Source organism: Ciconia boyciana, chromosome 4 (genome assembly GCF_034638445.1).
Source record: "Ciconia boyciana chromosome 4, ASM3463844v1, whole genome shotgun sequence".
NCBI lineage: Eukaryota > Metazoa > Chordata > Aves > Ciconiiformes > Ciconiidae > Ciconia > Ciconia boyciana.
In genome coordinates, this window is record NC_132937.1 from 75,880,055 (window position 1) to 75,894,197 (window position 14,143).

At 37.0% G+C, this 14,143-nt stretch overlaps 1 protein-coding gene across 1 annotated transcript in view; it reads right to left on the bottom strand.

The window, feature by feature from the left end:
• Positions 1-1,698: 1,698 nt before the first annotated feature.
• The window catches only part of SLCO4C1 (solute carrier organic anion transporter family member 4C1), a 32,231-nt gene continuing 19,786 nt past the window's right edge, over positions 1,699-14,143 (bottom strand). Inside the window, exons 9-13 of the mRNA XM_072859921.1 lie at positions 9,753-9,906; positions 7,017-7,204; positions 4,940-5,004; positions 2,953-3,090; positions 1,699-1,823 (exon numbers count right to left, since the gene is read on the bottom strand). Coding sequence (XP_072716022.1) covers positions 1,699-1,823; positions 2,953-3,090; positions 4,940-5,004; positions 7,017-7,204; positions 9,753-9,906 — 670 coding nt within the window. The remainder of the gene's footprint in view (positions 1,824-2,952; positions 3,091-4,939; positions 5,005-7,016; positions 7,205-9,752; positions 9,907-14,143) is intronic.

A 14,143-nucleotide genomic window follows, 5' to 3' on the forward strand; every position in this document is an offset into this window, starting at 1 on the left:
TGCAGGTGATACCAAGTTGTGCGGGAGTGTTGATCTGCTTGAGGGTAGGAAGGCTCTACAGAGGGACCTGGACAGGCTGGATCAATGGGCCAAGGCCAATTGTATGAGGTTCAACAAGGCTAAGTGCAAGGTCCTGCACTTGGGCCACAGCAACCCCACGCAACACTACAGGCTTGGGGAAGAGTGTCTGGAAAGCTGCCTGGCAGAAAAGGACCTGGGATTGTTGGTTGACAGCTGCCTGAATATGAGCCAGCAGTGTGCCCAGGTGGCCAAGAAAGCCAATGGCATCCTGGCTTGTATCAAAAATAGTGTGGCCAGCAGGACTAGGGAAGTGATCATGCCCCTGTACTTGGCCCTAGTAAGGCTGCATCTCAAATACTGTGTTCAGTTTTGGGCCCCCCACTACAAGAGAGACATTGAGGTGCTGGAGCGTGTCCAAAGAAGGGCAACGAAGCTGGTGAAGGGTCTGGAGCAGAAGTCTGATGAGGAGCAGCTGAGGAATGGGGATTGTTTAGCCTGGAGAAAAGGAGGCTGAGGGGAGAACTTCTTGCTCTCTACAAATACCTGAAAGGAGGTTGTAGAGAGGTGGGGGTCGGTCTCTTCTCCCAGGTAAGAAGTGACAGGACAAGAGGAAATGGCCTCAAGTTGCGCTGGGGGAGGTTTAGACTGGATATTAGGACATTTTACTTCACTGAAAGGGTTATCAAGCATTGGAACAGGCTGCCCAGGGAAGTGGTTGAATCACCATCCCTGGAGGCATTTAAAAGACGTTTGGATGAGGTGCTTAGGGACATAGTGTAGTGGTGGTCTTGGTAGTGTTGGGTTTACAGTTGGACTCAATCTTAAAGGTCTTTTCCAACCTATACGATTCTGTGATTCCAGCATTGTGTGTCTTGGAGTTGAGAAGCCTAGAAGTCAGTCACTTAGAAATGACATAGCATACACAGAAGTAGTAAGAAAATAGGTTTTATTTCAATTTTATAGAAAAATGTTAACAATGCCTAAAGAAAGCAGCTGGACAGCAACTTTCTGTATATATTCCAGATAGAAACTTAGGCACTTAAATTAACAAACATTTTGCTGTTACAAACCCAGCTATCGTATAATAACTATTTACATTTTTCTGCAAACACTAAAAAGTGAACTTACACCATTAGGATAACATGTAAAAATTTAACACATGTCCATACTTGCACATTCCCAAAAGTGTATCTGCAGTCAAAATCCCCAACTAAGGCACTAGTCCAGATTATATGCACATTAAAATAAGTCAATTTTAAACATACACAGTTTCCTTTAATATACAAAAGGTAGTTGTTTTCTCCCACTATAGTCTCACTTAGGTATTACTTTATAAGCTGGGGGAAATGGGGCTCACAGTCAGCCCAGTTCAGCTCATTCTTCCTGGTTTTTTTGATCAGAGTATTCCACCTTGTTTCACTTAAGTTATAAATTAGATATTTAAAATTAGACTGCAAATTTAAGTGTCACTTTTTTGATATACACAACAATACTAAAAAGTATGTTTAGCAAGTTGGAGAACACTACACATGCATATTTTAAGTTGTTCAAGAACTGAATATGATCTTTTATATTTAGCTAATGGTGTAAAGGAACAGGTACAGGAACTTTGGTACAAGTGTTGTAGCAGTGCTTATTCTTATTGCTTCTTTCGAAAGCCCCTGATTTGCTCATGATTTATGTGTGTATAGCAGATACCATTTCTGAATCCTTTTGTGACAGGGCTGTACTCGCTGGTGGAGGCTTATACAAACATACTGCCATGACCACAAAGATGATTGTGATTATTTTGCAAGCAGCACCTGAATGCAAAGAATAGAAGAGTCCTTGTAGCAGTCACCTTCAATAGTAGACAAGAGTATTTCAGTAATTTATAAAGTTTCACACTGCGAGTTACGCTGTAAGACTTTGAAATTCACAGCCTCCGTTTAAATGTATTTTAGATGAACTGTGAAGGGCAGGTAAAGGCAGTCTTCCAGACTTCAGACCCCTGACCTGCCTGCCAGTTCTTGCTTGCAGCAGCTATTGCCATTACTTCAGTTCTGTATTTCTTCACCCCATCCTAGCCTGAAGTAAGTCTTCCTTACTTCTTCTTTCAGTACTGCTCTTCACTGCATCAATATTTTCTTTGCACAAACTAAACTCCCCACATACAAGTCTTAAGTATTCTATCCTCAGCTGCCTTAAAAGGTTGTCCATTTACTCATCACTGGTACAGTGGTGTTTGTGCAACTTGGGGGAGCAAGGAGAGGGCAAAAAGAGGAGGGATTGTATTTTATCACAAATATGCCTGAGATACTGAAACCTGAAGTTGTGACTCCTGCTTTTTCAGTTTCAAGATAAGATGTTAGCAGTTCAGTTTATGTACTGTAAGTACCACAGTTGCTAGAAGACAGGACAACAGCTGTTATCACAGATGCAAGCTTAGCCTGCCTTCCCTCCCCGAAACATACGTACCTCACACACTTGAAGGGAACAGATTGTTAAAGAAGTTGGGAAAATTTTTGACTAGTGTTCAGAGATATTTTCAAGATCTTGATATTAATTTAGGGAAAAGAACTGAAATATAAGAGGAAGAAAGCTCCTCAGACCTTAAGCTGCCAAAAGACCAAGCCAGATAAGACTGAAATGTGTGCCAATCCCTTAAAATTCAGTAAATAGTGTGACAATGAAGAAAGATCAAAGAGCAAAACTACTCTGTATTATTATTAAAAAAAAGTTTTCTAGGTCATTTTTAAGAGCCACTTAACGTGGTCTTGCTCTTTCCATGATACTTTGCTTTTTATTATTTATGAAAAAAGGTTTTTTTAAAAAAGCAATGCTGCTAAAAAATAAACGTTAAGATTCTATTTTAAAATAATTCCCATCTAGCAGTCAAGATCAGTATACCTATGACCTTGTACATGTGCTTAGTATGAAGAAGTCACTTACTTATGCCCATCAGCAGATAAGCCATTCTTTCATTGTCATAAACCCAACAGGCTCCTTTAGTTTTACATTCATTAATATCCCACAGGGTACAGCTGTTGTCTATAGCAACACCAAACAAAATTGGTCCAGGAATAGTACCTAAAAACCACAGTAACATGTTAGAACGTATGAGTTACTTGGAATAGTCTTACCTGGTCCTAATGCATACAGTGAAATGCCAAGCTGGTGGGGAAGATAAAATGGGATAGCCACACACTAAACATAACATTTTAATCAAAGTCATAGGGCTCATATTACATAGCAAGTGTACCTCTTCCATTGCTCTCAATTAATAGGTAGGATGCATAGAGTGTCAGTTAATTCTTTGTACAGCTCTCACTTTATCAAGCAAGAACTTAGTTCAAAGACTTGAGCTTCTCGTAACTTCCTCAGTTTTAATTGGAAAAGAAAAATATGATTAAAATTAGGGAGAAACAGCTTAACAAGGAAGCAGGATTTTAACTGAAGGAAAAGTCAATTTCCTCAGATCATATACACTAACCTGTTCTAAATGCAAAGATCTAAAGTATTATGTTAATGTATTCAATTAAACATTTTTTCCATCCCTCAGATGCAGTCAAGCTTCTAGGAAAAGTTTCATGTAAAATGAGTAATGCTTAAAATTATTCCTGCATAGAATTTATTAGATTTGTATGATTTTTGTTACAACAGTGCTTTATAAAGCACAAGTGTTTTGCATCCAGGTATAGCCAATTTTGTTATAAACACTCTAGGTACATCACTGCATGTCTACCTAACCTACTCAGAACCTAAACTGTTTTTCAGCTAACAAGCAGCTATGTCCTCCCTACAGCTTTTCTGCCTAGGACCCCTGTGTGATTCCTCAAGTCTACAGCATAAATATCTTGTTGGTAGTAATACTGTTAGTTGCTGCCTTCTTCAGTTACAGTCTGTACAGACAGTGCAAAGAGTTCTCCTATCCTCTGCTCCACAGTGAAGAGTTAAGACTCTGCCATAGATACCTTAACTTTGATTAAAATGAAACCAAGAAGCCCTCATACAACACTTAACACTACCTCCCAGCTAATTTCTTCCTGTGAGGATGTTTACTCCTGTTATGCCTTAGTGGTAGAATGACTTAGATTAATTGGAGTTTCAACAGGTACAGCAAAGCAGAACTTGCACTGCTAGATATTTGATATTAAATGGCAGGAAATGGCTGCAGTACTGGATATTGACATAAAAGTCTACTCAGTAACTGGGCCTTGAATTACACATGCCATTTAAAAAGTGTCTAAGACAAAAACGAGACCTTAAAATATGCCTGAGAAAAGTCAAATGAGTGGTTCAGAGAATACATACATTTAGCTTTGTGTTTTATTTAAGGTGATTCTTACCAAGATCCTGGAGATGCTTAGATTTAGAATTCAAATAGTAGATTTCCCACATAAAAACTTCAGTAATTATTTATGTACAAGTGTCTACAATTTCAGTAAAGGCTAAAATTAGTCAAAGGAATTGAAAAGGAAGGGAGAAGAGGAAAGACTCCACCTATCCACTTCAAAATATACTGGCATGGCCAATAAGGATAGAACTGTATGAGAAAGTGTCATTTCTTTTAGCTTTTGGAACTTGAGAGGTTAACTACATGAGCTCTTTTCTGTTACATTACTTTTTCTTAACTCAGCTTTCAGAATAGGCCTCCTTCATGGAAATTGACAGCAGGTGCCTTTTGCTGAAAGAATGACATTTACCTGTATTTTGTTCATGCCAATAAGAACAAGAAAGGCTAAAATGAGCACACCTGCCCTATTTGAAAAGGAATTTGAATCCAGATAGCATCTGCCTTATAACAAGTGTATTCTATAAGCCCATGACAGGCTGCTTCAAGCTCCTCTGAAAGCTTCTTAATGCATTATTTTAAGTCTAGAAAAGTGTCAAATAAGTAGATTATTCAAAGTCAAGTTTTTCAACAAGAAAGTCATACCCAGTAGTCGTAGAAACACTGACTGTACTCCAAGAGCAAATGAGCGCTGTTTATCTGGCACACACCTGTAAACAAGATTTGCAGTTTAAGACTTGGTAAACAAGTTTTAACTGTTCCATTTCTCTTTGTCCCTCAGTGAGTATGCTTTGTCTTAATATACTCTTTTAACCTGTTAATTGCAGAGGGTTTGAGAAATCCAGTGTGCAGAACAAGTAACTAAAGAACTTCAAGAGGTGTTTTGACAAAAAAATAGAAGCAACTCCTATAGCTCATCAAGGAATTTTAGATTGAACTGGTTTAACAAAGCTAGCTTACCAACAGCACCCTGATACACCATTGACCATTTTTTCCACAGAACCACTAAGGATTTAAGGACAGTGCTAGAATGTAATCCTGAGCTGCTTTTCCTAAAGAAGCAGCACATGAATTGAGACTAGGCTTCAGCACAGCCCAAGGTGTTGTATTTCCCATTACCTTTAGGTATAGTCACCTGACCTTACAATTAATCAGTTCTGGCCTATGCTATACAAATCAATATGTTGATTTAACAACTAGCAGAATGTACCTCCTACCTATTTCTTTCAGATACTTCTCTAGCAACAAACATTTTATCCTGACAAGGTCTTAAAGATACTACCACAAAACATTAAATACAACCTAACTTAGCTAGTTAAGTTAGTTACGTATTAGTTATTTATACAATTTACTTTCAGCACTGTTTTCTTTAATAGAGTGTATCACTGAAGCCCTGTCAGTGCTAAAAAAGACAGCATTTAAATATTCAGCAGTTATTCCCACATTGTGGAGCATATATGAGGATTAGCCATAGAAAAACATCTAAGATGAGCAGTTACCAGCAGTCACTGTTAGGATCCCCCTACTCATAAAGGCATGTAGAGGAAGAAGAAAGTTTTGCATAGTGTGGGTGGCTATTTCTAGCACTAGAACACTGTCACGAACACACGGGTTTACACTTGAAGTTGCTCAAAATAGTCCTACTGAAAAGATATCAGAATCAATGTAGTAACTTACCTCACATTTAGGTATTTAAATAATATCTCTTCCATGAAATATGTTTCACCATTTCAGTTGAAGTGTACAGGGATTCAAAATTCCAAATGTTATTGCTTAGAATTATCTAAATAAAACTGTCATCTCAGTTTTGAAGATAATGCAACACTTCACATTATTCTGCCCCCACACTAATATGACAAGCTGTTAATTCCAGATTTACACCAACCCTGAACAGGAGGCTACTACAAAGCACTGTTGCAGTGTATCACTCCCCTCCCCAACCCCCTGCCTAGAAAGTTGGAAAAAGCATCTAACTGCACCCTCCCAAGGCATCATGTGTATAGCACATGTATGCCTATGCGTCATGAACATTTTCTGTCTAGAAGTATTAAAGTTAGTCAGATTTCAACATAAAGTGAGACAGCTTTACTTTCAGAATGAGGACCACATATTAAAAAACCATATATCTAGCTTTCATGCATATGAGTTTCAGCAATTTGAAAGACAGTCAAACCACTGGTTAACAGCCACATACATGCTGTCATTTTATATTAATGACTACCACACATACAACATCAATATCATATGAAAGGCAGTCTACAGTTCTTGACAGACTACAATTTTGCAAGGCAGAACTCTGAACTGAGACAGGAATCAAAGGTTGAGAATATGAGACCGATTGCTATTTCGTTCTTTTCTTGGTACAATTTGAAGTCCTAGCACTACCGACACATGGGCTAGTTGAATATTTTCTTCATCCAAGAACATGGCACATTTATTCCTTCTTGCTTTAACTATCAGGAGTGCTCCCATAAAAGGGATTTTGCTACAAGATTATTTTAATAGATTCAAACAGTATCTACTAACCCAATGTAATTACAGAGATAGCAAACAGTGGTATAACTGTCCTCTGTTTCAAGTACTGCCTGCTTACTACACGAAGTACTACAACAGGAAATCCTTTGTACATTGGTTTAAGTCCACATTCCAAAGCAAACCAAATTAGAGTATTTCACTGATCTTTCACAAGAATGCTACCTACTTCTCAACCCAAAACACTTACCTGAGAATGGCCACAGTTGTTGGAGTAACAGCCATAAATGTAAAAACAACAGCAAAAAAGAAGAAGGTCAGGAATAAAGGTAAAAATTTGCATTGTGTTGGACATTTCCCAGGGACAGCTTCATAGATAAAGTCTTCTGAACCATTTTCTCTTTCTGGTTTCCCAATACAGGAACAGTTGCGGTACATCTACAAATAATTTATGAAATAAAATTTAGCTCTAACAATGACACTAAGTAACACTAATATGGTAGATATTCATTGGGTCTGCACCACACTGAATACAAGAATAAACCCTGATTTTACACTATGGGAAACAGTCCATTTCCTGATGATCATATGGCACTGTAACCCTCATTTTAAAACTGTTTCAGCAGAACTTGACTGATCTAGCTCACCTGAGCAAAAATTATTTTTTGCTTTGTGATCTAAAAAGACAGTAATAGCCTCCCTTTTGTGTGGAGCAAGTTTTTAGGTATAAGCATAAAAAATTTAAAACTAAACAAGATTTTAGAGCTAGAGGAACAACCATATGCAGTACATAATATTATACAAAACCACCAGAGTAAGCCTTGAAATGCTAACTTTGACACTTGAATCTTATTACAAATCAGTGAAGATAACACCAGTTACTGTATACAATTAAGAAAGGGCAAGCTGCAGTGTTCAAAACAAGATTTGTTTATATCAATGTATATAGATATAAAAAATTTTGAAAGTATAATTTTCAAACAAATCACCTCTTTGAAATCGTTAAACACCGTGGAGGGTGTCAAGGGTTGGAGGAAGGGAGGAAATGTTCCTTTTCTTTTTCCCCATGAGACTGGTTTCATTTGCAAAGTGTAAATTCTGAACAAAGGGTAGCCAAAAGCTTCAGTTCCCTTACAGTAGGCTATACCTTACATAACTCTCAAAAGTCGGTTTTCCAATATTGAAATAAGGTAATGTTAACTGTTACCTAGTTTATTAAACAAAGCTGCTGATTATTTCTGTACAACTCAAAAGTTATACTCTAAAGAACTTTAAAATGTCTTGACTACTAAAAACTGTTACTTGAACAGGGTTAATTCTTTAGATTCACATCTCTACTTGCGCCACTATTTCCTCAAGCCTTACTCTTCAAGCTTAGATAATACATATCCAGTTACAACAGTAGCAGAACAAACTGGAAGCCACAACAGTTCACATTCTTCAGAGATGCTGGCAAGTCCCAGATCACCTAGCTTGACAGTCTTGGCTATAAACAGGCTGGTTTTTACACTGCGTTGGACTTGACAGGAGGAGACATAAGCTCTACTTCCAAGCAGGAAAGAACAGAAGCAATGTTGGACTGCTTTTGTAAGGAGGTGAACAAATAGAATAGTTTTGTACTCTTCATTTAAATCCACCCAAGTTTGTTTAAAAAAAAATATATCAGTGAAGTGTGAATTTTCCACAGCAAGTAGTCTGTCTCCTATATTTTCTTCTAGATAATACCTCCCCTCATTTACCATTGTCTTTCTGACATATAAAGTCCCCATATGCATCCCCTGGTTCAGTTTGCTTACCTTTAGGATCTTCCCACACTCCTCCCACACCCCTGTTCAAGAGTTTGTTGTAGTACTAGAGACAAGCACAGAAAGCCTCTCAGTTCTGGGAAGACTCAATAACAACCAGTCACTTTCATGGCTTACCACTCCTATATCAGCAGGAACTGGCATTCAAGGTTTGGAAATTCACAGAAGCAGGTTTCCATGCATACAATAAACATTGCATTATGCTTAAGATCTAGATAAGAACTGCAGTTTAATGTCAAGGCAGTTGCTGATCTCTACTTTTCTGATTGTCAATTCTATTTAAAGTACATTCAGATTTAATGTATTTTCAGCATTAGAAAGTTTAGTAGAAATAACATTTGCAACGTGACACTGCACAAGTGAAAAACATGCTGTGACTGACCAATAAACCCCTACAAGGGAAGAAGGCTCAGAGGAGATGGGAAAGGGTGATGTGCCCATGAAGCTCACAGAACAATGCAGGCTGTGAGTGACCACAGCTGTTGCAAAGAAAGCTATGCAGAAAAGAAACAGCTATGTCAGCTGAGTGGATCAACCAGCAGTGTAAATGTTTCTCCCCGAGTTCATTAAGAGAGTGTGAAAGTGTCCTTAATTTAGCCAGACCAGCATGGGGGGAGTTTTGCTTAGCCCAACAGAGTATAAAAAGCTAGACAACTAGAAGAAGAATTTCAAAGAGAGCAATGGGCTTGAGCTGGCTTCAACCCAGATAGGCCTTCCCAACAACTGGGGAGGCCCAGCATCATGATGGTGAGCATATTAGAGAGCAGAAATGGGAATCACTCTCGTATTGTGACTGACTTGTGTATTGCAATTGCTTTATTTCACTAAGCATAACTTACATTTGTATTGTGTTTTCAGTATATTTTGTATCACTCTAAATCAGAAATCCTGTGTAACATCAACTACCATCAAATAAGAAAATCTGATATTAAACTTTACACCCTCTACAAGTGGAATATCTAAAAACACCTAGTCAGAGAGTATTGACTGACACATACCAACATTTATCCTAATTAGACATGCATTTCCAAGCCACACCAATTTTTCCTGTAGTAACTACCACTTAGATTCAGAAATTCCACAATTTCCTGTTATACTAAGGGAAGAATGTTTTCGATATAGAATGCATTTTGCAGGAAACCAGAACAGACTATGTCAGCTGTCTTTGTAGCATGAAGTACCTTTTTCCCGTTGTTAAAAAGATGTGATGCACATCCTGCAAAACAGGGAGAAAAGTACTGGACTTCATCTCTGCCACAAACTGGGTAGTACATAGAGCGCAAACATCTGCAGTTAGCGTTGCATGGTGCTGTTAAGTTATATAGCATGCCTGTTCTGAAAGGTAAAAGTTAAAAGGCTTTTAATAATGTAATTTAAAAACAGCAGATATGTAAATAAGTAATGCAGTATTTATAGGATAATAAATCCCAAAATACTTAATTCAGGTGATTTATTCACTTAATTGTTTAAAAATAAGCCATGTTCCTAGTAGTTACAACTCCAGAGGGAATTCCTATTTATTCTGTACCTAGTTATTTTTGTGCTATTATTACTTCCATAGATTATTCCTCCAATTTCCATTCACAAAAGAGGCAACAAAATTCTGTGTCCCCACCCAATTCTTGTCTTATCTCCTCTTTCATATAGTTATACACTTGCATTTGTTCAATTTACAATTTTAAGAAAAAATGCAACAAGATTGCAGTGTTTGGTGTTGTTTATTCTACTGATCATATTCTAAGTTTTTTTTCTGTTTTGTATTCAAGTCCAGTTGCAAACCCACTGCATTTTTACTATTTTTAACACTGTTATGGAGACATCTAGATTGTTCCAGCACCAAGGCAACTGCACATGCTAAATGCAGAGTGCCATGACATACAAAGTCTTATCACACCCAAAAGGACCTTAAAGATTTTCTCTGGCTGTTTAGGGAACTAATGAAGAACAGAGTTAAATTTAAGTCTTGCTTACTATAATTACTCTCAATTTAGGTATTTACTTCCAGTATAGGCCATAGTATGGTTGTATCTGAAGTAATCACACTATGAGACTATATTGTTAGTATGTTAGTAACAATATAACACTATATCATTAGTATGAAAAGTCAGTTTGGGATGTGGGGAGACCTTCTTAAGATATAACTGAAGAGAATAAAAACACCCTTTGATTTTCTAATAGTAGTGCATGTAATACGTAAAGAAGCTTCACAGCTTAAGTTCAGTCAGCTGAAACCAGGGTATTGACACTGCCAGTAGTTTAAATATTGTACTGTACACTGAAAGTTCCAGATTCATTACCTAAAAGGCAAATTTCTTCAAGAGAATTTAAGATGGTCATAAATACTAAGAGGAGAAATAATTCATCTAGGAATTAAGCTGATGACTTACATAGAATTCAAAGTGCACATGGAATATTAGTGACATCATCACTACCTATATACTTCATTTGGTTGTAATATTGTTGAACCCTGTTACATTAGTTCATTCTTCATACATAGAAGAATCAAAGTTATTTTGCTCTAGCTTAAAGCACTACAGTGCACCATAAGCAAATTCACTCATCACGTGTTTGTTCATACAGTGCCTTGTTAGCCTACAAGGCACGTCAAGCCTAGGAGTATTTAATCAATTCAATGGCAACGTTTGTCCTGTTCGCACGTGTGGACAATGTCTCTCTTCCCTGACCTACAAAGAGGGACTGAACTTTAGTTATGCATAGTCAGAGAAATATTAAAATCCAGAAGAAATGCAGTTTAGCACATAGGTTCTTATGAAATGGAACTTCTTGTTCTAACCACTTTTCTAAAGAAACCTAGTAGATGAGGCCATTAAATGGTCTTTAAAAGCTCTATAGGTTGGATATTTTTTCACAGCAAAACAAAACAAGGAGTCCCAAAGACTTGTGGGAATGAGCAGAACTACAGAAATAGTCACTGCATTTCTCTTTCTTCAAGTTTTCAAGGAAATACTGGGCAAAAAAGTTTGGCAAAAACAATTCTTTGAGGTGTATACTAGACAAAGTAAACCATGTTAGTTCTGCTTATAGCCTAATTTAATAAACACAGTTACTACAAACAATGTATTTTGTTCTTTAACATATGAACTCAAAAGTCATCCTGTACTCATGTGGTTCTGTTATTAAACTTACAAAAGCTTTCCCCACCCCCAAACTATTTTTCAATAAAAAGAGAATGCTTGCCATGAAGAATTTCTTCAACATCTCCACAAAAAAAAATGAATCTGCATCAGCTTCCAAGTCAACTCTCAGAGCACTCTCACAATTTGTTCTTTCAGAAGCATTTGTTCAGTAGCATAAGCAGGAGTTGGACACTTGGCTATTCTTCCACAAGCTTACAGATTCTTTAAAGCTACTACTACATATTTCAGTTGCTTATTCCTTCATGGAAAAAAATGACACTATATTAGTGCCACTAACTATTCTGATGCAGATCACATGTCCAACAAACTATAGTCCAACATGTAACACTGAATTAGATAAAACTGAACCATTTTTTATAATGGATACTGAGTGGAGATAGTTATTTCAGGATTGGTTAACTCCAAATTGCTGTAGATAAGAGGTCTTCAGCAACAGTTAAACTACATAACTGCTGAAGTTATTTACAGTTATTACAGTTATTTTGAATAACAAAATTATTAAATACAAGTTAATTGCATTTAACTGAGGATGAAAATCAGTTCAGCTGCTCATTATCATAGGACCTGGTATAGAAATACAGATAGCTTCACATACTATTTTCTATACAACCTCTTCAGAATTCAGTTGCTACATACTGATTCTTTTGCTCAATATGTAACGATAAACTTTCCACAACCAAAGTCTGCATCCTAGTTTTCACAGTTCTGAAGTGTCTACAATAATCTTACAGCTAGCATTTTTTCAGACACTGAAGCAGTGCCATGTTTTAAGTGTCAAATGTCAACACTGGCCTTTGACTATACCATCAATTGATACAGCAAGTTGTAAAGATGGAATCAGAATGAGTGGTAACTTGGGCATTAAAGATTTTTTTTCTAGTCACCAGTGTATGAAGTTTGGTTTATCCATTTTGTATGCCGTTTGGAAAAGGAAATACAAATGAATGGTTAAGGTATTGTGGCATTGAATTTCTACTCTGTTAGAGAACTGGAAGCCTGACTACCTTCAACCACTACTGCCTCCAAGACCTCTGGATTTCTGTCCTGTTAACCTAAGGTTATCTAGTTTACTGTTTTCACATTTACCTAAGTGACAGATCTGAAAAATATCTGGTTAGTCTTTCATGTCACTCTTTGCATTTTGGGGAAAATTTTGTAATATTTGTCAGTTATGTTTATGTCAATGATTCCCTTAATGGATCTAGGAAAATTAGTAGCCTTCATATTCTGTGATATTTGTGCACTTAGTTGCCTCCATGAGTAAGATGTGATTTTCCTGCGTTCTTCTATATGTTATATGTTCATTTTAGGTCAGTCAAAAAGCATGATAAATATCAAGTGAAGAAACCATATAAGCCTAACTGTTGATTAGATGTTTATCATTTTTTCCTAGAAGTATTACCAACTTGCATTTGCATTAGAGCCTACAAAACCAAATTTTCCCCCAAACCATCTTCTGCATTTTCATGGTGCACTTCATGCTATTGTGTCAGTAAAGTGCAAAGATCTCTTCCCCATCCTATTTAGGTTCAAATGCCTTTTTATGCAATGAAGCATAACTTACAGATTCTGCTTTTATACAAGATAGCCGTGCCTAACCCTTTTCTAAAATGGTGAATTTGGGGAAGACAACAAAAAAGTATTGATAAGTTATTCACCCAGTTGCACAGCACACTGCTCATGTTTATGATTTTTTCCAAAAACAGCAGCTAGCAGTCCCTAGCTACCAGCCTACTAGAGTTACTTTGCACAACAGCATCTGGCTCTTTGGCAGACCCTCAAACAGCTAGAGTTGCCTCTGGCTCTGTCAATTCTAACAGAGTAACCAACCACTTGAGAGCACAGTTTTGGCACAGCTAGCTGCCTTCCTCCTGCTTTTAACACTGCTCATGCTACAGAAGTGTGTACTATTTAAAACTATGAGAATGGAAATATTATAAACTTACAGTCAATTCCTTAATAAGGCATGACTGGGCATTTTATACAACATAGTGCCTATGCTGGTGATTTGATCACATACATTCAATGTTGAAGTTTTAAAGTGGACGTAGAAATACATTCTCTGAAGAATACTTATCATTGCAGTATTTTTACTCTTGCTTCATTTTTACTATGACTTTTGTGACTTTTTTCCTCACTGCCATACTGGTTTCCAGAGTAAGCTTTGTTCACAGCAACGAGAAAAACATTCATCCTAGATTTTTATTACAGTTACTACAAATATCTAGAAATGAGTGATAGACTGCATTATCATTAGGAATGAGAATTGTGTTGTTTAAGGGAAAGAAAAGTATACATTGTTTAGAGAAGTCTTTCCTATACATGTTAGCCAAAAAGATTTTGAATTATGTTTCAGTTAACTGTGTTACTCCACCCATTTTATTCTTCAACTTGGGTCACTGAGCTATACTCTC